We start from the raw sequence: 24096 nt of genomic DNA, 5'->3' as shown, positions 1-24096 counted from the left end.
TGAGAGCCAAGCCCCAGAGGGGTTATGAAACCTGAACTTGAAGCAACATTACCTAGTGGAAAGAGCCCCGGCCTGGGAGTCAAAGGACCTGGATTAGAATCCCGGCTCTGCCACTTATCTGCCATGTGACCTTGGGCAAGTCACCCAGCTTCTCTGTGCCTCAGTTTCCTCAGCTGTAAAGTGGGGATTAAATACCTCCCTCCCACTTAGACTGTGAGTTCCATGTGGGACCTGATTATCGTGTATCTACGCCAGCCCTTACTACAGTGTTTGGCACGTAGAAGCGCTTATCAAAAACCACAGTTAGTATTATTAACCCACCACAATGCTGTATATCACTCCTTGAGCAGTTGCAGTTGTCCACATCAACAACAGAGTCCTGTAGTAAAGTCAGCCTATAGGCTCACCTCAAAACACGTGGGTTGCTCAGAAAATGGGGAAGAATGGAGAATGCTGGGAGTACCCCCATCAGTCACTTTATAGTGAGCCGCAACAGGATAGACTCAAGCAAGGGGGTCCGAGACGACGGTTGAAAAGCACAGTGTCTGGCAAGGATGCATCACAGTCAAATGCTGGGAGATAGAGACAGCCTGACTTTCTGCTATTGAAGAAGGAGCACCTCTTTTCTGAAAAGAAGCTTTAAGAGGACTGCAAGCCCAAGACAGAAGCAAAAACAGAGTGAGGCCTTGCAGCAGCAGCAGCAGCAAACCCTTTTGAACAAAAGACAGACTTTTTGTTTACGTGATTTGATGAAAATTATCATGTCCAAATTGGATTTTTCAGCCCCGCCTAAATCCAGAGGTAAAGTTAGCTCTCAGGGACATCCTCCTTGGAAGGGAAAGAGCGGCCACATAGAAGAACCGATGTCAGGCAGTGAGGTCAGCCACCAACATCATCATAATAATAGCTGTCATATTTGCTAAGCACTTATACTATGTGCCAACTGCTGTTCTAAGCGCTGGGGTAGATACAAAGAAATCAGGTTGGGCACAATCTCTGCCCCGCATGGGGCTCATGGTCTTACTCCCCATTATACGGATGAGGGAACTGACACACAGAGAAGTGAAGTGGCTTGCCCAGAGTCACACCGCAGACACGCTACAGAGCCGGGATCAGAACCCACGTCCTCTGACTCCCAGTCCCGTGGTCTTTCCAGTAGAGCACGCTGCTTCCCTCATCAGCATGGAGAACACTGAAGCAGCGCTAATCCCATCACAGGGTCGCTGGACGTGTCATGTGAGGAGACTGGAAGACGGAGGAGTAAACAAACAGCTGCTGTATGGCGCTAACTGTGATAGTTCACTGTGCTAACTGTGAACGGGGCACAGAAAGGCACAGCACTTTAAAAGCATAAAGCAAAACCTCAGATGAAGCCTAGTAGCAGATAGTTGGCAGGCAGCAACAGAAAACAGATCACCATGGCATAAAGAACAAATGGTGGTGACTCTCTTGGAACAGAGGCTTCAGGAAGGTCATAATAATTATGATATTTGTTAAACGTTTATTCAATTCAGTCGTACATATTGAGTGCTTTCTGCATGCAGAGCACTGTACTAAGGGCTTGGGAGAGTACAGTTCAACAATAAACAGACACATTTCCTGGCTACAACGAGCTTCAGTGTAGAGGAGTTGATGTACAGTACTGTAAATAAGTAAATTACAGGTATGTGCAAACTTGCCATGGGGCTGGGAGGAGGGATGAACAAAGAGAGCAAGTCAGGGTGATGTAGAAGGGAGTGGGAGAAGAGGAAAGGAGGGCTTAGTCTGGGAAGGCCTCTTGGAGGAGATATGCCTTTGATAAGATTTTGAAGGGGCAGAGAGTAATTGTTGGATTTGAGAAGGGCGGACGTTCCAGGCCCGTGGTAGGACGTGGGCGAGGTGCCAAGCACTGTACAAAGCACTGCGGTAGGTACAAATTAATTAGGCCGGGCACAATCCCTATCCCACGAGGGGCTCGCACAGGTATCGAAATCCTATTTTACAGATGAGACTGAGGCAAGAGAAGCGAGGTGGCTTGCCCACAGTCCCATAAACCGGCCAGTGGCAAAACCGGGATTAGTACCCAGGTTCTCTGACTCTGAGACATGTACTTTTCCCATTATGCCACTCTGCTTCTCTACTAGATCGTGATATTAAGTTGAAGAAACTAGAGGCCCAAATGCTTTCTAGTTGCCTTGCAGTAAAAGATTACCGGGCACCCAGTGCCCTTAACCACCATCAATCAGTCTATCAATACACACTCACATGCATCACTATTTTTATTATTAATAATAATAAATCTCATCGCCTTTGAAACCAAAGGATGGGCATCGCTATTATCCGCCTGCATACTCTCCGTCAGTACCTTCGTATAACATACATTGTCACTAAACTGTGCTGAGTTTTGGTTCCTTTATGAGCAGGGGAATCGCAAGTTTAAAGTTAAACACTGAAACAGGTACCGATTCCAAAAACTTCATAATCCTAGATATAAAGCAGCTTAATCATTGTGGTGAGAAATAAAAAATGGATTCCATTTCCGCCATTGCGATTGTGTACTCAAAGTCATTATTTGCCCTTTTTCCAAATATCAGCTACGGTGTCCTTTGGGGCATCCAGGCTCATCTGATTCTTGTTATTTTCTTCTAGCAACTGTACAGGAAAAAGCCTGGAATGACAATGTCTTGTGCCAAATTACCTCAAAACATTTCCAAAAATAGATACAGAGACATTTCGCCTTGTAAGTATATCCTTTCCCCAAATGTTAAGATGTTTCATCCTTCTAGATGTACTGTAAATAAATACATAACCTTTGGACTTTTGAATTATTTTTTCCAGATGATGCTACACGGGTCATTTTAAAGGGCAATGATGACTACATCAATGCAAATTATATAAATGTGAGTTGGATTTTTCTGTCAGTGGTTGAACAACATATGCATTTACAGTGATAAGGGTATATTTTTAGCTCATAAAAAGTAGACTGGTGTTGAAAACTAAATTTCATCCTAAAAAGCTACAGCTGTATAAGCCTCCTCTTTTAAATGTTCTCCCAATCTAGGCTAAAACAAATGGATGTGTAGTTCTAAAAACTTTACAGGTAAAGACAAGCACTAAACCAGGTGACAGTTTTTATTTCCCTAACCCCTAGCCTCCCACAAAGGGCACGACCTGAGTTCCGCAACTGATAACGTAAAATCATTGATCACTGCTAGACATTTTTCAGAAACAGCTACTGGTCGGGGCATGTTAGTTGCATAGCTAACTGCAAGAGTGCAAGGCAGTTGCAGATTCATAGTTGGTTCTAAATATTTAAACAATGACTGTAAAATTCCTACTTCCACTGAAGGAGATTAGGAACGATTTTCAAAGTAAAGGGGAGATATTCTTTATAGCTCAAAAGGTACCCTTTTTGCTAAAAACTGTCACGAGAGAAACTTGCTCCAAATAGATGTTTAGCCCAATGTGGCAATAATGGAAATGTTCTTTAAGTAATGTTCCGTGTAAGCAAATTTTGTAATATGAGTTTAGAACTGATTTGTTTTCCTGCTCTGACAGTGCCATTGAAACGATAGCTGTTGATCAGCAAGGAATTCTATATGATAAAAATAAGATCAGCATTTTGAAGCAGTAGGGCCTGCAGCTCCTTCAGCTAGGTTGACTCTTGCCGTGAGGTTTTTCACATGCCTTCTGTTTGACCTGAGACTTTACTACTCGGGTATTTGGTAGCTAAATCAATCATACCAGATACATATGAAAAAATATTTCAATTTTTTTTTTACAAAGGTTCTAAATAAGAACCAATTTGAAAAAATTTCCAAATGAAAACTAATTTCACAAACTTTCATAAAATGGTTTGACAGTGAACTACTTTTATGTACCTTTACTATTGCATTTGTGTTTGCATGGCAGCAGTTAGATGAATACAAGCAATACTACTGATTAATCATAATAATAATAATAACGTTGGTATTTGTTAAGCGCTTACTTTGTGCCCAGCACTGTTCTAAGCACTGGAGTGGATACAAGGTAATCAGGTTGTCCCACATGGGATTTACAGTCTTAATCCCCATTTTTCAGATGAGGGAACTGAGGCACAGAGAAGTTAAGTGACTTGCCCAAAGACACACAGCTGACATGTGAGGGAGCCGGGATTAGAACCCATGACCTCTGAGCCCGGGCTCTTACCACTAAGCCATCCTGCTTCTAAACGCCTTTTCCATCATAAAACCTTTACTTACTTCATTTGATCAATTTTTAACTTGGTAGAAATGATCTATTTTAAGAGTTTCAATCAGTCACTCAGTGGCATGTGTTGAGTGCTTACTGGGTGCAGAGCACTGTACTAAGCACTTGAGAGAGTATGATACAATAAAGATGGTAGACCTCTGCCCACAAGGAGCTTACAGTCTAGGTGGGAGAGGTGGACATTAATGTGCATAAGTAAATTACCGATATTCTTTGTCAGATTAGCTGTGGGAATGATGATAACTAGTGAGACTGTGATTTGCATGTGCTGCTGCCCCTCTCCTCTCCCCTTCCCCCCCCCAAAACATCTGTAAATTGGGGATTAAGACTGTGATCCCCATGTGGGACAAGGACTATGTCCAACCCAATTTACTTTGTATCCACCCCAGCGCTTAGTACAGTGCCTGGCACGTAGTACACACTTAACAAATACCACAGTTCCAATTATTGTGTCTAATTCCCACCACTGTTTTCTCTCTTAGCACCTAGTAAAGTGCTCTGCACACAGTCAGAGGTTACTAAATACTATCACTGCTCCTACTAGTAAAGTGATGTTTTGGCATGTTCTCTCCTTTTAGATGGAAATCCCTTCTTCCAGCATTATCAATCAATACATCGCCTGTCAGGGGCCATTACCGAACACTTGTCCAGATTTCTGGCAGATGACGTGGGAACAAGGCTCCTCCATGGTTGTGATGCTGACCACACAGATCGAGCGGGGCCGAGTAAGTCACCCTTTCCTAAGCATGCAACTGGAGGCATGGGGTTTGGGTTTTGGAGGTTTTTTTAATAGTATTTAGTAAGTGCTTCCTGTGTGCCTGGAACTGTACAAAGAGCTGGGATAAATGCAAGATAATTGGGTTGAACACAGTCCGTGACCCACATAGGGCTCACAGTCTTAATCCCCATTTGGTAGCTGTGGCACAGAGAAGTGAACGGACTTTTCCAAGGTCACACTTTCATTCATTCATTCATTCTGTTTATTGTTATATTGTCCTCTCTCAAGTGCTTAATACAGCGCTCCGCACACAGTAAGTGCTCAGTAAATATGAATGAATGAATGAATGAATGAATGAATGACTCACATGGGGCTCACAGTCTTCATCTTCATTTTACAGATGAAGCACAGAGAAGTGAAGTGACTTGTCCAAGGTCAAGAGTAGGCGAGTAGCAGAGCCTCTGGCTACCAGGCCTGTGCCCTTTCCAGTAGACCACACTGATTGGCCTTTCTTCCCACTGATGAATGTATCATTAACTTTTGCATTGGTCACACTGGGGGAATCAATCAGTCTTCATTGTTTTTTCCTGACACTTAATTTGGTTCTCTAGACATCTATCCTTTAAAATTGAGGAACTCAGAATTTTCTTTAGGTGTAGTGTGCCACCTCCTTCGAATCCAGGTACCTCATTTTCTTTCCAAGTAAGTGATCAGGAAAAGTTGAAGGGTGACAGTTGATTTCTTTGCGGATTCTTTGAGTGACCACACGAATGCCTGGGTGCCTCTCTCGGGCCAGTGACAGTTCTCAACTGAGTCATCCTATGTTTACCAGCTTTGTGGTTGAAGTAGCTGACTTTTCTGACTCAGAAACAATTTGTTTCAGTTTATAAATTGGGTTTGTGGTCGAAAGGGACTTGAGGCAGCGGAGATAATCATAATAATAATTATGGTTCTTGTTAAGCGCTTACCGTGTGCCAGGCGCTGGGGAGAGGTACCAGCTAGTGAGGTTGGATACAGTCCCTGTCCCACTTGGAGCTCACAGTGTGGCATCTACACACATCCCCCCAACTGGAACTTGTGATGACAAAGGGGTACAGGCCAACTGAGTCCCACAGCAAGTCCTAATAATGGTAGTATTTGTTAAGCGCTTACTTTGTGCCAGGCACTATACTAAGCACTGGGGTGAATACTAGCAGATGGAGTTGGACACAGTCCCTGTCCCATGTGGGGCTCACAGTCTCAATCACCATTTTGCAGATGAGGTAGCTGAGGCCCAGAGAAGGGAAGTGACTTGTCCAGGGTCACATAGCAGACAAGTGGCTGAGCAGGGATTAGAACCCATGACCTTCTGACTCCCAGGCCCGTGCTCTAGCCACTAGGCCATGCTGGCCTTCTGGGCCTTAGCTGTGTGCCCACATGGGCCCAACTCTGACCACTGGCCTGTATTACCACCGGGATGATTCAAACGTTGATTTCCTTCCTTACTGATTATTGAAACACCTTGTTGACCTCCCCATCTCAAGCTTCTCCTTCCTAACACACAACTGTAGGTGACCAGTGCTCTGCATATAATAAGCGCTAAATAAATACCTCTGATTGATTGATCATTTCCTTAAATGGCAGCTCAGGACACATGGCTCCCCTCCCCAGTGACCTAAAAGGAGCATGGAGAAGTAATGTGGCCTGGTGAATAGAGCCTGGGAGTCAGCAGGACCTGAGTTCTAATCCCAGCTTCACCACTTGCCTGCTGTGTGACCTTGGGCAAGTCACTTTACTTCTCTGTGCCTCAATTGCCTCATCTGTGAAATAGGGATTAAGACTGTGAACCCCATGTGGGACAGGGACCAAGTCCAACATGACTAGCGTGTATCTACCCTAGCACTTAGTTCAGGCCTGGCACATAGTAAGCATTTCCCAAATACCATTAAAAAAAAAAAAAGCCTAACCCAATTTTTCTAGGAAATAAACGTTCCTAACCATTGGCTTCAAGGATCTCAGTCATCTGTCTCCTTGTTAATATTCAGTCTCTTCTCCTGATGTCAAACTCATTCTGACATTGCAGTTATCTCTTGCTCACAACTTCTTGCTTGTTTACTTTTGTTTTTATCACCTTCATAGGGCAATATGGGTCCCATTTTCCTTCTCATCAGATTGGAAACTTTGAAGAGAGAGACTGTATTTGTTTTGGGGTTTTTTTTTTTACTTCTATTTTTAGTTCCCAAGTATCTAGTTACAGGATTCTATCCAGAAGCGCTCAATCTCTGCTGTCGATGAAGAGTATCCAGTCCAACCATGCTTTTTTGGTGTATTCACTTATTCGTATTGGTTTCGTTGAATTCCCCTATGCTGTGATCATGTGGTGTTCGTTTTGCTTGAGAAAGGGGGAGAGAGGTGAAATCAGAATCCATCCAAACTTTCTAGGGCTTTTGGGACAGCCAGTTGGCTCAGTGTTCAGGACTCAGGCGTTAATGAAACTTTGTGCCTCTCTCTGCCACAAGACCCACCTTCCTTCCCTCCATGACCCTGGCCCACGTCCTACCACTGACCTGGAATGCCCTCCCTCCTCACATCTGCCAAACTAACTCTTTTCCCCTCTTCAAAGCCCTGCTGAGAGCTCACCTCCTCCGGGAGGCCTTCCCAGACTGAGCCCTCCCTTTCCCTCTGCCTCTCTTCCCCTCCCCACTCCCCCTACTCCCTCCCTCTGCTCTACCCCCTTCCCCTCCCCACAGCACTTGTGCATATTTATATATATTATTTATTACTCTGCTGTATTAATGATATATATATATATCTATGATTCTATTTATCTATTTTGATGATATTGATGCCTGACTACTTGTTTTGTTTTGCTGTCTGTCTCCCCACTTCTAGACTGTGAGCCCATTGTTGGGCAGGGATTGCCTCGATCTGTTGCCAAATTGTACACTCCAAGCACTTAATACAGTGCTTTGCACACAGTAAGCGCTCAATAAATACGATTGAATGAATGAATGAATGAGTCTTAGTTCTAGAATACCATTTTTTCTCCATTATAAGAAATTTTCCATTTGTTGGCTTTCATGGCATGATTCAGTAGCTGTTCCACCTTGCCAGTTAAAACAGACAATGATGGGTAACTGGATTATGCCTTCTGAGGGCGATTTGAGTTTTTCCTTGTTTAGCTGTAATCCGAATAACCCAATTCTCCTGTAGTGTGAGAGTTGTGTTCTTGAAGCCCACATTAGGGAAAATTTCTGTTACCGTACTCACAGGTGCCAAGAACTATTTCAGTGATGTGGCTAACAGAGCCAAGGAACACTCGTCTTGTTGGAAGAATATCCCCTATTTCCGCAATTGTATTCTAGCTAAAAGACGTGATGTGGGAGGACTGAGTATTTGAGGATGGATTTTTACTTAAGAATATGATTGTTTTTTACTGAACATGGGCAAGGCCCCACCTCGAATGTGGACCTTAATCTACCCCTCTAAAAATGTCTGGGGAGGGCGCATGCCCATTCTGGGGCTGCTTTGAACCCCTGGCTCCTGGCAGAGCCACCCTTAGAATTGTGGACTGGAGGGAACACTTGGCTGCATCAGCCAATTTCTGCACCTCTTGATTTGTCGATAAATAATAACAGCGTGTTCTAGCGGTTAGAACACAGCATAGAGTCTGGGAGTCACAAGGTCCTGGGTTCTAGTCCCGGATCCACCACTTGTCTTCTGTGTGACCTTGGGCAAGTGACTTCACTTCTCTGGGCCTCAGTTACCTCATCTGGAAAATGGGAATGAAGACCGAGAGCCCAGTGTGGGACAGGGACTGTGTCCAACCCAATTATCTGGTATCTACCGCAGCGCTTTGAACGGTGTCTGGTGCATAGTAAGTGCCTAACAAATACCACAATTATTATTATTATTATGAATACTAATTGGGGCACACTAACTGGAAGAGGACCCAGTGCCCCAAAATAGGTGTGCGTGTGACTGCGATCAAATTTTCAATCTGTAGCTCAGATTGGGTTGACATTTCACTTACGGGCTCCCAAATTGACAAATCGTCAGATAGCATCTCTGTGGAAACTAAGAAGAATGGAGCATACCCTCATCTAAGCACTACCTTCTCTGATAACCGTAGGTCAAGTGCCACCAGTATTGGCCAGAACCCCCAGGCAGCTCATCTTATGGAAATTACGAAGTCACCTGTCATTCAGAAGAAGGAAATACTGCTTATGTCTTCAGGAAGATGACACTATGTAATCTAGAGGTAAGAAGGCATGGCTTCAGTTGATCTCATGGCCTTAACTGGTTGAGAGAAGGTGAGTTGACTACAAATGTTGCCCATCCAGAGATGCCAGCAGCCCAGACGTTTTCTAAAAAACAGTGCTGAGCAGAGTACATCCGTTTCCATTTTGTTGACTTTTCATCGTGCAGAAAAATATTGTGCTATTACATAGTATCAGTTACCTCATCTGTAAAATGGGGATTAAGACTGTGAGCCCCATGTGGGACATAGACTCTGTCCAACCTGATTAGCTTGTTTCTACCCCAGCGCTTAGTACAGTGCCTGGCACATAGTAAGTGCTTAACAGTTACCATATAAAAAAATCTATGGTACGTGCTGAGTGCTTACTATGTGCAGAACATTGTAGTAAGCATTTGGGAGAGTACAATACAATAAATTTGGCAGGCATGATTCCTGACCTCAAGGAGCTTACAGTCTAGTGGGGGGGGCTGGATATTAAAAGAAATTACAGGTAGGGGAAATGGCAGAATGTAAGGCCGTGTGACTGGGGGTCGAGGGGGCAGGCTGGTGAATATCAACACATTTTATGGATGATTTGGAGCTGGGAATAGGGGAGAGAATTAAATTGCTTAAGGGATAGCAGCTTGGTCCTAATGGATAGAGCACCGGCCTGGGACTCAGAAGGAGTTGGGTTCTAATCTCAGCTCTGCCATTTGTCTACTCTGTGACTTTGCAAGTCACTTCATTTCTCTGTGCCTCAGTTACCTCATCTGCAAAATGGGGATTAGGACTGTGAGACCCATGTGGGACATGGACTGTATCCAACCTGAGTAGGTTGTGTCTTCCTCAGTGCTTAATACAGTGCCTGGCACATAGTAAGCACTTAATAGATACCACGATTAATAATAATGGTAATAATTTAAGCGCTTACTATGTTCTAAGCACTGGGGTAGATAAAAGGTAATCAGGTTGTCCCATGTGGGGATCACAGTCTTAATCCCCATTTTACAGATGAGGTAACTGAGACACAGAGAAGTTAAGTGACTTGCCCAAAGTGGCAGAATCAGGATTCGAACCCATAACCTCTGACTCCCAAGCCCACGTTCTTGCCATTAAGCGATGCTGTTGTTATTATACAGACCCAAGTGCATAGGATTTAATACCCTCTAAAGTCAATATGTCTTGAAGAGTCTGATGAGAGCAAGTGAATCATTTTTCTCCAAAGTGACTTGCCCACAGTCACACAGCTGACAAGTGGCAGAGGCAGGATTTGAACCCATGACCTCTGACTCCCAAGCCCGGGCTCTTTCCACTGAGCCATGCTGCTTCCATATCAAACAGAAACTCGTTACCATTGGCTTTAAAGCACTCCGTCACCTTCCCTCTCCTGCCTCAGCTCGCTCTTCTCCTGCTACAACCCAGCCCGCATGCTTCACTCCTCTAATGCTCACCTTATCACTGTATCTCCACCTCGTCTGTCTCACCACCAACCTCTCACCTCTGGGCTGGAGCACCTTCCTTCCGCATGTCCCACAGACAGACAATGACTCTCTCCACCCCTTCAAAACCTTATTGACGGCACTTCTCCCCCGAGCGGCCTTCCCTGATTAAACTCTCTTTTCCTCTTCTCCCCCTCCTTTCTGCATCTTTCTGGCTTGCTCCATTTATTCATCCCCCCGTCAGCCCCTCAGCACTTATGTACATAGCTGTCATTTATTTATGTATATTAATGTCTGTTTCCCCCTTAGACTGTAAGCGCACTGTGGGCAAGGAATGTGTCTGTATATTGTTATATTGTACTCTCCCAGGCGGTCAGTCTCTGCACACAGTAAGTGCTCAATAAATACGACTGACAGGCTGATATGACAGAAAGCTTCAGGAACCGAATGCAAGAGTTCTGGATGGGGAAGAGTAAGGGCAAGCCAGAAGGCGGTGGTGGGGGAAGGAACTGGGAGTGAGGCCTGGCACCTGCCTCTCCCCTGCTTGGGCTCACATGGGAGCGGGCACCACCGTGCCAACATAATACTAATACAGCATCTGTGCTTGATCCACACAGCAAGGGCAAAACACCCTCAGGAGGCTTGTGCATTCATTCACTTGTATTTATTGAGCGCTTACTACGTGCAGAGCATTTGACCTGCTAGATGACCTTGGAAAAATCTCCGTGCCTCTATAAGTTTGAGCCAAGGCATCTAACTGGAGTGTAGTGAGAAGTAGCATGGCCTGGTGGAGAGTATGTGGGTCAGGGGGTCAGAAGGACCTGGGTTATTATTATTATTATGGTATTTGGTAAGTGCTTTCTATGTGCCAAGCACTGTTCTAAGCGCTGGGGTAGATATAAGATAATCAATTTGTCCCACGTGGGGCTCACAGTCTTAATCCCCATTATCCGGATGAGGTAACTGAGGCACAGAGAAGTGAAGTGGCTTGCCCAGGGTCACACAGCAGACAAGTGGAGGAGCCAGGATTAGAACTCACGTGCTCTGACTGTGCTCTTTCCACTACGCCACGCTGCTTCTCGTGGCAGGTTCTAATCCCGCTCCGTGACTTGTCTGCTGTGTGGCTTTAGGCAAGTCACTAAACTTCTCTGTGCCTCAGTTACCTCACCTGAAAAATGGGGAATAAGATTGTGCACCCCACATGAGACATGGACTGTGTCCAACCTGGTTAACTGTATCTACACCAGTGCTTCACCAGTGCTTGGCACATAGTAAGTGCTTTAATGAGTACCATAATTATTCATTATTAATGTGAGCTACATAGTACTGGGAGTACTGAGAAGTATAGGGAGTATTATTACGAGCTCATAGTACCTACCAAGCACAATATTAAGCGCCTGGGTTGAAAACGCAGCGTGGCTCAGTGGAAGGAGCACGGGCTTTGGAGTCAGAGGTCATGGGTTCGAATCCCAGCTCGGCCACTTGTCAGCTGTGTGACTGTGGGCAAATCACTTAACTTCTCTGCGCCTCAGTTACCTCATCTGTAAAATGGGGATTAAGACTGTGAGCCCCACCTGGGACAACCTGATTCCCCTATGTCTACCCCAGCGCTTAGAACAGTGCTCTGCACATAGTAAGCGCTTAACAAATACCAACATTATTATTAAAAGATGATTGGATGGGTCATAGTCCCTGTTCTACATGGAGCTCACAGTCTAAATACAAGAGAGAACAGATATTTGGTCTCCATATTAAAGATGAGAAAACCGAGGCTCAGAGAAGTAAAGTGCCTTGCCCAAGGTCACCCAGCAGGCAAGTAGCAGAGCCAGAATTAGAACCCAGGTTCTCTGACTTTTAGAACCAAGGGAATGGGTATTTCTTACAACTAAGCATTGCCACTACTGCTCAAGTACTGTGGCCCGGTGAATAGAGCACAGGCCTGGGAGACGGAAGGTCCTGGGTTCTAATCCCAGCCCCGCTACTTGACTACCATGTGTTTTTGGGCAAGTCTCTTCACTTCTCTGGACCTCAGTTACCTCATTTGGAAAATGGGGATTAAGTGTGAGAGCCCCATATGGGATAGGGACTGCGTCCAACCTGTATCTGCCCCAGTGCTTAGAACAGTGCGTAGCACATAGTAAGTGCTTAAAAAGTACCATAATTATTATTATTATTCACTGGCAAAAGTGAAATAGCAAGCCAACAGGATGCTACTTAGATTTCTAAATCAGAAAAAAATAGTTGAAGGCTGGGGTGCGTTGTTAAGGACAGCATAGAGATAGCTTTATCTCTGTGTCTGAAAGAACCCTATAGGTCCTATAGGTTTTAGCATATGATTTTGTTTTTTGTGATCTCCTCTTTCATCTGCTTTCTTTTCTGAACTATTAACAAAGACTAGATCTGGGTGACCTTTCCTCCTAGAGTTTTGAAGTGAGATTTCACTTGAGTATTACAGAGATTTATGCCTAAGGGCCAGATGTATCACATTTAGTAATGCATGAATTGTGCCCAAATTATGCATCTGGTTTTAAAACTACTTGATAAATATGCTCCAATTCCTCTCAAAACCCATATAGAAAGGTAGTTTTGTTTTGTGTACCCACTGGGAGCATTATTGCATTCTGCTTTACATGGTGTATTTTATCTTTTTTGTGTGTGTGTTCTTGAATTTGTCTTCTTACGTGGAAAGAGATGCCAGAATAACGGCTCTACCATTTCTTTTTTTATTGGTAATCAGAAAAACGAGAGTCGTCAGCTCACCCAGATCCAGTACATCGCCTGGCCTGACCATGGAGTCCCAGATGATTCCAGTGACTTCCTAGATTTTGTTTGTCACGTACGAAACAAGAGGGCTGGCAGAGAAGAGCCTGTTGTTGTACATTGCAGGTATTCCATTTCCTGGCTTTTCGGAACAATCCATGGATTAAAGAGGCCTTTTTTTGGTGGGAGGGGATCCTTGGGTATAGTTGGTTACCTTTCATAGGTTTTGTTTATTATTATTAATAATAATAATAGTGATAGTGGTATTTGTTAAGTGCTTACTATGTTCTAAGCAGTGGGGTATTCATTCATTCATTCAATTCAATCGTATTTATTGAGCATTTACTGTTTGCAGGGTAAATACAAGGTAATCAGATTGTCCCATGTGGAGCTCACAGTCTCAAACCCCATTTTACAGATGAGATAACTGAGGCACAGAGAAGTGAAGTTACTTGCCCAAAGTGGTGAAACTGGGGTTAGAACGCACGACCTCTGACTCCCAAGCCCGTGCTCTTGCCACTAGGCCATGCAAATGAAAAAGCAAGTTAGGAAAGTAGCGCCTGGCCTTGTGGAGGATAGAGCACAGGCCTGGGAATCAGAGGACCTATCTCTAATGCCAGCTCCAGCACTTGTCTGCTGTGTGATCTTGGGCAAGTCACTTCCCTTCTCCAGGCCTCAATTACCTCATCTTTAAAATGGGGATTACGACTGCGAGCCCTTCGTAGGACATGCACTGTGTCTGACCTGATTAGCTTGTATCTACCCCAGCGCATAGAACAGTGCCTGGCAATAGAAAGCTCTTAACAAGTACCATAATTGTCATTACTAATTATTAAGGAGTTTACAATCTAGTGGTTGAGACAGCCATTAGGGGAAGCCCCAGAGTATAAGGATATGTACAAGTTCAAGAAGTGAACTGAGTAAGGACACGGTCTTTTTTTTGTCACGTTTTTAGGAAAGGCATTTTAATGTCAATTTGGTACCTGGAATTCAAAAAAAAATCCCTGGGGGTTTGTAAATATAATAGGGAAGTAGGAAAAAAATAGTTTTTCAGGTAGTTTAAATATTCTCATCTTCACTGTGTATCAGCTAGAAACTTGTAAATGATCGGGCCTATACCATAAAACAAGAGGTGGGGAGAAAAGTCTACTCACCTTTCAGATCTTCAAACAAATGTGGTTTTCATACTTATATGGGAGATTGTATGAGGCATTGGCAAGGAAAAAGCTTTTTGTGCTCATCTGCGGGGAACCTGGGGAAAAAGAGATTTCATTAAAATTAATTTACCAGAATTCTTGGAAGCTGAAACATGTAATGATAGGTAAATATTCAAAATCATGTGCTTTGTGTTCTGATTTATTTGGTTTAAAAGAAGAACTGTAGGTATACTTAAAAGCTCAGGCATAAATCTGAATTTCAGTCACACCTCCAGGAGCACTGCCCTTGTATGATTCATTAAACTTGTGGAGTAAGTTAACTACCAGTCATGAAAAATCAATATCAGTCTCTCATAAATCTCTAAAAGGCAACCTCCTGACATATAAACCTTCACTTATGACCTATTTTTGCTAAATAGATGCTTGTTGACAGGACTTGTAAATATGAAAGATATTACTGCTCAAGAGACATAATAAAGAAGGGCTGGAGTGTTGACCAGAAAGTCACTTCCCATAAATAACTGCTTTGTTTTCCTCTATATTGTTTCCACTAAGCATTCAAGTGCTTAACAAGCAGAGGCCTTTTTTATCCTCCGGGGAATGAAAAGAAATTGTTTTTCCGAAACAACTTCCTTTCTGTCAGAAAACATGAATCTTTTCAGAGGAATATTCTCTTAAATTGAGATGGTATTTACATCTCTGAGAGTTGTCTTTTCCAGCTTTTCTTCAACCTTTCAATTTGCTGCTTAATCTTTTTTTAAAAAAAATTGTACTGTTTCACGATATATTATGTGACATAAACACATTCCTAGGTATAGCATTAGCATGATAGGAATTGAATCCCACTCCCTCCTAGTTAGGCTATGAGCCCCAGATGGGACAGGGACAGGGTCCAACCTGATTAACTTGTATTTACCCCAGTGCTTAGTATAGTGTTTGGCACATAGTGAGGACTTAACAAGTACCGTAATGATGATGATGGTGGCTGCTGTGGAGGTCACCAAAAGTCATTCTGCTTTCACAACCTTACTACGGGAAATCAAGTAGTTATTTTACAGTTTTTTGTCCATGTCACCAGTCACAATTAACCCAAATCCTAATGTAGATCCAATAAATAAAATCTACCATGTGGATCTATCACTTCCACAGTAAGGAGCCCCCTGTTTTTTTTTCCCCCTTAAAGGAAATGTCATTTTCTGGCTTTCCTTAATTGTTGAAAACTACATTTTATATAGAAACACCTGGGGCATATTAGTGATGCCACCTTCTGGACATAAGCATCTAGTACACTGTTCTATGTTATAGTAGGTGTCCAATAATTACTGTTGGTGATGATGAAAAGTTCTCATTAGGAGTCCTTAAAGTACCTTTATAAATAAAAAAATTTAGAGTGTTAGCAGACAAGAGGAAACCAATGCGTTTTTGAAAATTGTCGATGAATCATCCCCAGTTAAAAATAAGTAAAAAGACAATAATATTTATCGAGCACTTACTCTAAGTGTGTGGGAGTGTACAATAAACAGGATCCATGCTCTCAAAGTGTTTACCATATAATAGATTATTTCAGTGTAGTGCTGCAGTTAATTTCTCTGTTCTGCAATTCAACTCCTAAAACTTTCTCTTCTGTGCATAAAAATTCTTCAGGATGCTTTGCAAATACATTTCAGAAGCATCAGACCTTAGGATTCAGAGACTAGGTACACCAAGTCTTCGGAGAATTGGAGATTGATTGATTGCCCCCTTTTAAAACATCTGCTGCCTTGGAATCAGGAGGCAGAAAAACAAATTAAAATTTCCCTTCAAATATTTTCAACCTTTTATTTTTTAAAAAAGCCAGAGATTGATCATTTGTCTTTTCAATAAAGTCTAAACTGAAGATGTTTTTTGGCTATGCTTTTGTGTCTGAAAATGGAGAGAGAAGGCAAAGTGAAGGACAACAAACACAGTAATTCCATTTCTATTTCATTGTCCCGATTTATAATATCAAAAACCCAGGGTTAAAAAAAAACCCGAAAGTTCTCAGACCTTAGGATTCAGAGACTAGGTCCACCAAAGTCTCTGAAGAATTTTCATAAAAATGTATCCCATGAAGCAAAAGATTCAAATCAAAACTCGGTTTGTTTCCTTTCGACAGTGCCGGGATTGGACGGACAGGAGTTCTCATCACTATGGAAACAGCTATGTGTCTCATCGAGTGCAGTCAACCAGTCTATCCACTAGATATTGTAAGGACAATGAGAGATCAAAGAGCCATGATGATCCAGACACCTGTGAGTACAATATGATGTCTGTCCCCAGAGGTATAGGTCAAGTTGTTGAGCACCCGGAATATCTGTGAGCTAGGTGATTTTCCCTGAGCATCAGATCCAGCCCAAAATGATTGGAAATAGACCAGGGACCAGCTTTCCTAACTCACTAAAATCAAGGTTATTAGAGATCATCAAACCATGCGGTTAGTGGATAAAATGGAGTCTTGGGCACTGATCAATGAATATTGATTGGTTAGGGAGTGTGCTTCACTAACTCCAAATATTAATTCACAGCTGTTCTGGCACCATTTCACTGGCAGCGTTGAGGTTATTAAATGGATCTGTATTTGGAAATTTTGGCGTGGATTTTGTGGGGAGGGTACGAAGAGCATGAATGAAACTTTTGTTCCTCTTAGTTTTCAATGAAATCGATGTGCAGATGTTCCCCGGGGAGCTTCTTTCCTAGTTTCGAAGCCCCCAGAGGACAAGGCTCCAGTTGCAGCTCCAGAGTAGCCGCTGTGGGCCTGAACGTGGCGTCGCGACAGGCCAGGCCCTTGGATGAACGAATGTGTCCTCAGAGGCCCCTGGCTCTTCTCTAGCGGATGCCCTCCCTGTCCGGCTTTCCTGGGCAGACCAAGCGGGATTTGGGTGTGCACACCCGTCATCCTCCCGGGATTCTGAGGCCAGTGACGAGAGACTCTCTCGCCGTTCACTCCAGAGCCCACTGAGGTTGGGGAGCGTGGAAGAATACACCAAACAGGACTTCCATCTAGTCTCCACTTCTGGTTCCTTCCCCCTCCAAGGGGCAAGCAAGGCTATCTGCCCTGCCACGAAAGCTTGGGGGCAACGGCATGCTTTGCCTCTATGGAATTGGGACCTATATTTTGCCCTGCGGCAAGTAAATACCGACAGCTGTACTGGCCAAACCATAGTGGTTCAGAAGGGAGCCCTGAATCCATTGTAACGCAAGCCATAGAACCTTAAACTGATCATGCTCCGCTAGTATAGTCTTGATCTGCACTCTGAGTGACTACCTAATAAAAGCTTTCTCCCTGGACTAATTATATGACCTCTAGCATGCTGAGAGAAAATTGGCCGATTATAAGATGCCAACTCAGGGAAGGAAGGAAACATATGGGGCACAAAGTTTCCTAGTTCTTTGGAGAGATGGACAGTTGGGAGGTGACTCGTATTTTTCGATTCATTGCTCCTTTTGTTTTTCAGAGTCAATACAGATTTGTCTGTGAAGCGATTTTGAAGGTTTACGAAGAAGGATTTGTTAAACCTTTAAAGACGGCACTGCCCGAATAAGAGAGTGAAGGGGCCGGGATCCATATTTGAAAATCCCTACCATTTTAAACTGGCTGTATTCACTGTGGCGTAATACTGCTTGCAGGAAATGGTCTCTGAGAACAATGAAGAATTGACAAAGGACTTTGAAAACTTCAGCACTGTTGCACTTTATGTTGAAACAAAAGTCGGTCTCTGAAACACTATAACTCATCTGTTGGAAGACAGTTATTTCACACGTTGCTCCAGACAAAGAGTGAATGAACTGAGTGTGTTCAGGGTAATTTATGAAATTTCCTGGTCGTGCCATACAGTCCCCTTCTGGTTGAATTGCTACAAACAAAATTGTCGCCGTCTGTGCTACACCCGTCTGTCTTGAAAACTTACAAAAGACAACATCAGGCCTAAGCCACAGTCTTTCGTTTCCAGTGCTTCATCTCTGTGCCGTGTGGCTTTTGTCTTTTCCACCGTTAGCAATACGATTCTGAACGTTAGCCAACGCTACACTGCCCTCTGATGCCGCCCGTCTATGCCCCGTACTCCTTCCTCCCAGTACCGACCTGTCGGGGGTGGATTGAAAGGGGGAATGAGCTTTTCTTGAGAAAATGCTGCCCCTTGGCCCATTTAGCCAGCATCTGATAACAGGCATCGATCCGAACCTCTGTCTCGGGACCAGGTTGGGGAACGAGCATCAGTTTTCCGAGTCCCAGAGTCGGTTTGTTCCTGATCACTCGACCTAGCATCCCAGAATGGAAATGAATGCATGGATTGTGTCTTAACCCCTCAAGTGCCTTGAGACTTCCCCTCTGTCCAATGAAAAGGCACGCATATGACCCCGTGGGGAGATATGATAGTGTACGTGACGCCGTTTTATGCATTTTTGAAGGAGTTCTTGTTTTTTGGGGAAAAAAACCAGCAAAAAACAAAAAAAAATAAACAGCCTCCAATATTGGGAGTGCGTGGTCCTGCAAAGCAAACTAGAAAATGCCATTCCTTGCTTTCTTACTCAGTTTTGGAGCTTAAGCATTGGGAACAAAACTCCCCTATTTTCTACTGAGTGTGAGAGAGCACTCTGCTGCTATGAAATTGTTGAACATTTGGTACGTACCTTTGGTTTGGCTACTTCTTACCAGCCTAGCGGGAGAAGCCACCAGGCTCTTGGAATTTGTTTATTGGAATCCATCTCCGGTTTAGGAAAACGGTCCGACTCTCTGGCTATTCAGCCTAAAACAGACTGATTTCCTACAGCGTAATGTGTAATGACCGGTTGAGGTTCTTTCCCGTCACCCACCAAAATACTATTCTTCCGAGTTTGGTTCCCAGCAGATTTCAAATGATGTTCACACTGGACTGTTGGTCTTTTTGTGTTGCCTTTTCCGTGAAATGCTGTCCGTTTACTTCAGAATTTTGTCCAGTTCCCTTGAAAACTGTGGTTGTGTTTTTCCTGTCCTTTGTTGTACAATTAAATTGCTCCAGTTTCTATGTATTGTTTCTTATTTGAATCCTGAGCATTTTCTTGGTGAGGTTTATATCTGTTCAACTGATACAGTATCCGAGCTCACTTTAAGGTTGTGTGTGTTTGTGTCATTTCCTCTTTTCTGTACGTCTCCTTGGTTTGCTTGGGGAGAAGCTATTTCAAAAAAGTGGCCCAGGTCGATATCTGTAGGACTGAGTCACCTCTCCGATTGTTTTATCAAAACCAAACTGTTCACCTCTGAGGCTTGACAAATGGTTTCTGAAGATGACTCTCCCCAGTGCATCAAACTATTAATGAAAAGTGGAGATTTCAGTGGTGGGAAATTCTAAAATACTCTTAAAATGAGAGAATGCTTGCCTAGGGTAAGAGTCTTTAATGTTTAGTTTTAATCGAATTTCATTCTCAAATATTCAATCCTCATGAAAATTAATTCAAGTGCATTAAGCTCCTATGGCAAATTTGTATAAACATCAAGATGACAGATGGATGATAAATAGAATATTAAACATTTTTAAAGGTTAAGAGAAAATGAATTTTTTGTTTGCTGAGATGTATCTTTTATTTCAAAAGAGAAAGTCTGTTATTGTTAATCCTAAAATTCACATCGACACCATTATTCAGTAGTGAAGAAATCTGGTCCTATTTAATCATCCCACGTGAAATTCACCTCCAGCACAGGTAGATAAATTATAACAGAATGTGCCACGAAAGGAGATATATACAGCGGGGCGGGGTGGGGTATACATTGTATAAAATTGCAAGTGCAATTGCATAAATTGCAATTGTATAAAATACACACCCACACACGTGCAATTTTATGCAATGTAAAATTTGAGGATTTTTCAGTCTCCTTCCTAGTCAAAATGGAATTTTGCACATTCCCAAGTTTCCTTACCCTCCTTTTGTAACCAATCCCAAATCAAATCCCCTTATCTAAACGAGCCTGGAAGAGGGAATCATTTCAATGTGGTTTCTTAGTTTGGAAAATGGGTTGGTAATCAATCAGTAGTATTTATCTAGCGCTTAGAGTGTGCAGAGCACCCTACTAAGCGCTTGGGAGAGTTCAGTATTCCTATTCCAAGCAAATGATGTCTGTTAGCACTACGCATATGTAAGTTTGTTCAAAATAATGTGAGATCTTAATCCAGTAGTAGGACTTTCCATTCTAATGGTGGCCAATGAGGCTATTTGAAAAAGAATCTTGATCCTTTTGATTGGGGGAGTGATAGGAGTAATTATCATTTAGAGATTAACAAAACACAACCTGGCTTTAAGCTTTCCATTGTTTTAAGTCAAGTGTAAGAGAAATGATATTTACCTAGAACTGTCTAATGCACATACTGAACTAGTGTGCTTGGGTATTTTTATGTATACACATACACTATGAAAACATTTTGGGCTACAATGCAATTATTATGGAGGGCTAACTTAATGAAGCACTTAATGTTTAGAATTAAGATTTAAAATATACATCCATGATATTAAAAAGTCTGTGTTCATATGTGGAAGTAAAACATTGCCCTTTTATAATCATATTCTGCGGGGGGACAAGGAAACAGAATAGTTTATAACAGTGTACTGTAGGAAATCTGTATTTTGCATATTTCAATTTTCCTCTGTCAAGTTGCCAAAGCAGTTTGAGTTCCCAAGAACCATTTCTACCACAATAATGTGGGGTATGTTTACTGCTGTTTTTATCTCGTTGCAGTGACCTAAGATAAAAAGGTGGCTAAAAAAAGGTGATTTGCCCCTGAGCAATCTCCTTCAACAATGGTTTAGATTAATTTAGGGGAATAGCTAGCAAAAATAAAAAATACTCTACAAAATGAGAGAAATAATCTAAAATTGGATAATAAAGTCACAGTATTAGGAAAGAATGTCAGCGGGTGCTTGTTTCCAAAGACAGTTAAGAATTTCCAAGGGAGCAGGAGTAAAGCCTCATATTTTATCATAAAAATATTAAATTGAATGAAGTTATGCTCCTACCTGTTGTGGTATAAATGGCCTCAAAATATGTTGCTGTGGCCAAAAAAGTCAAAACTGCTGTTGCTCTGTTTGGGCTATGAAAATGTGTGTCAAATATCTATACAGAATAAGAAAAAAAATGGAGAAAATATTTTTTTTGGAATGTGTTTCATGCTGTAAAGAACATGAATGTAACTTTCAGGCATAGTGACTTACAAATGGTAAGAGTTATGGCTGAATTTTATGGATAATTATTTTCATACCATTTGTTTTAAAGGGCGGGGGGACTTAGGGGAGAAAAGAAAAAATGTAAAGTTTATTACACTTCCATTATACAAAATGCAGTTTTATAAAATATTCAAGTAGTTTTCATTGTAAATAAGAGCAATATTATTGACAGTGTCTACCAATGTGTAATATTCAGATTTGTCTTTGGTTTTCATTTTTGCTTTATGATTGAAAATTGTAATGACTATGTGTTATTTATAGGACTGCTAACATAGTTTGTTTTCTTAATGTAGAAAATTTTGAGGTCTAGGACTCTTTGGAGAAAGAGAGAGTGAGAGAGAGAGAAAGTATGTGTGTGTGTGAGAGATTTTTAAATGTTATTTTTAGTTGTATCTTGTGTGTGCTAAATATGAAGTGAAGCCCTTAGGGGTTGTCACTGAGGCATCCACAGTTTCAACCATTCGTTTTGAAGAGTCTGATTCTAGTTTAAGCCAGTTAAGTGTGGCTTACGTTAGAGCCCTTGGAAAAAAATATATGTGGTGTACACTTAAGCAATAAAGATGTTTTTGTTTTGCGTTCTAAAAAGTTCCTACCTTGGTCTTTGGCAACAAAGACTTCAGTTGGTCCAAGGTGCTCATATCTGGCATTGGTCCTTACCTCATTAAGGTGTTTACCAGCAACAGAGAAACCGATTTTGCAACTAGATTTTTTTTAAAACTACTACTGATGGTTTATGGTATATCGCCAACAGCACTTGTCCCCTAGCAGATGTGGTTCAGCTCTTCAAAACTGCTGGGTCTCGTGTGATTTTCCATCTCTAGTTTCGGCAGATCAAATGTAAGCTCGTTAAGGGCACGGAACGTGTCTGTTAATTCTGTTGTATTCTCCCAAGCGCTTAGTTCAGTGCTTGGCACATAGTAAGCGCCCAATAAATATGATCGATACCCTTCAGTATGTGTTGCGGAGTCCTGGGTTCGCTCCATTTTAACGAACAGCTTCGCTTTGACTGAGAAGAAAGTACAGTGTACAGGGTATGGAGCACTGCCTTTTACTACTTGCCATTTCCACACTGCAAGGCCAAGGGTTGTGCCTTTATCATCCGCCAAACATCGGTCAATGGCATTTATTGAGCAGTTACTCTGTGTGCAGAGCATTGTACTAAGCGCTTGGGAGAGTACCATATACCAGAGTTATTACACACCCCTGCCCTCGAGGAGTCATCTAGCAGGATGGTAGGTGAGATGTGTGCAACTTGACAAACCCTGTGGGTATGTTTCGGATTTGATATGGAGAAAATGAAAATCTCCGTTACGAAAGAAAATATAAATAATCCAGAGGGGAATTGAGGGAAGACTTTTCAGACCGTTCAACTTAATACCCAGCAACACCTACTGTGAAGCCTACAAAAGCAGCGCATAGCACCGTGCCTAACGGAAAGAGCCCGGGCCTGGGAGTCAGAGGACATGGGTTCTAATCCCGGTTCTTCCACTTGCCTCCTTTGCGATTTTAGGTAAGTCATTAAATTCTCTAGGCCCAGTAAAATGGAAGTTCAGTACCTGGCCTCCTTCCCATGCTGGTAGCTCCATGTGGGACAGGGACTCTGTCTGAACTGATTATCTTGTACCTGCTCCAGTAGTTAATATAGTGCTTGGCACGTAATAAGCGCTTAACAAATCCCACAATTGTTTTTTGTTGTTTTGGGTTTTTGTATTCTCACTGAGCTAACTTCATCTTTGGTGTATATTTGGTTTTCAAATCAGTGACAAATAAGGCCTCTTGAGATTTAAGGTAATAATGGGGAAATATATCATATTCCCATAAAAATTAGAAAAATATACCCCAGAAACATCTTTAGAATAGTAGTTGTTCTAAATAACAGCTTAAACTGGGCTTGAAAATATAGCTATCATTTCTGAAGCTTCGGTAAGAGTTTCTTCTTCACATAGTTTGAGAGAGATTTTAGTAATTGCATTATTTCATAATTAGCATCTTCAGGCTAAACATTAAAAAGTAGATTTCTTGCCTTTAAAAATAGCATCATTTTAAAGCATACTACTGGTGGAAGTTTGAACAAAAATTGTTCTAAATTTTTTTCTAAGCTTAGAGAGGAAGTCTCGAACAGTTTGATTAGCCTCATCCAGGTATGAGTGCTTTACTCTGAATACGTTGATGATTTAATGTCTCCAAGAGGCAGTTTATCTAATCTTAGAGTTGCCAACTTTTGGAACTCTGATACCAAAATAAGTATAAATGATAATCGCAAGGTCCCGTTCCATTGAGCTGTTGACTTTCCTCTCAGCTGGAAACAGAGTGAGAAGCAGCATGGCCTACTGGAAAGAGCACGGTCCTGGGAGTCAGAGGACCTGG

General features: G+C 42.4%; 1 protein-coding gene across 5 annotated transcripts in view; it reads left to right on the top strand.

The window, feature by feature from the left end:
- Positions 1 to 20069, top strand: part of PTPN4 (protein tyrosine phosphatase non-receptor type 4) — a 278626-nt gene extending 258557 nt beyond the window's left edge. For all 5 annotated transcript variants that reach the window (XM_029061248.1, XM_029061260.2, XM_029061256.2 and 2 more), the window contains 7 exons: positions 2629 to 2719; positions 2818 to 2879; positions 4806 to 4952; positions 9057 to 9185; positions 13341 to 13489; positions 16655 to 16790; positions 17994 to 20069. In XM_029061248.1, coding sequence (XP_028917081.1) covers positions 2629 to 2719; positions 2818 to 2879; positions 4806 to 4952; positions 9057 to 9185; positions 13341 to 13489; positions 16655 to 16790; positions 17994 to 18080 — 801 coding nt within the window. In that variant the 3' untranslated portion in view covers positions 18081 to 20069. The remainder of the gene's footprint in view (positions 1 to 2628; positions 2720 to 2817; positions 2880 to 4805; positions 4953 to 9056; positions 9186 to 13340; positions 13490 to 16654; positions 16791 to 17993) is intronic.
- Positions 20070 to 24096: the final 4027 nt, after the last annotated feature.

The sequence above is a fragment of the Ornithorhynchus anatinus genome, chromosome 1 (genome assembly GCF_004115215.2).
Source record: "Ornithorhynchus anatinus isolate Pmale09 chromosome 1, mOrnAna1.pri.v4, whole genome shotgun sequence".
Classification (NCBI taxonomy): Eukaryota; Metazoa; Chordata; class Mammalia; order Monotremata; family Ornithorhynchidae; genus Ornithorhynchus; species Ornithorhynchus anatinus.
The sequence above is the reverse complement of the archived record's forward strand: the minus strand, read 5'-3'. Positions and strand labels throughout refer to the sequence as shown.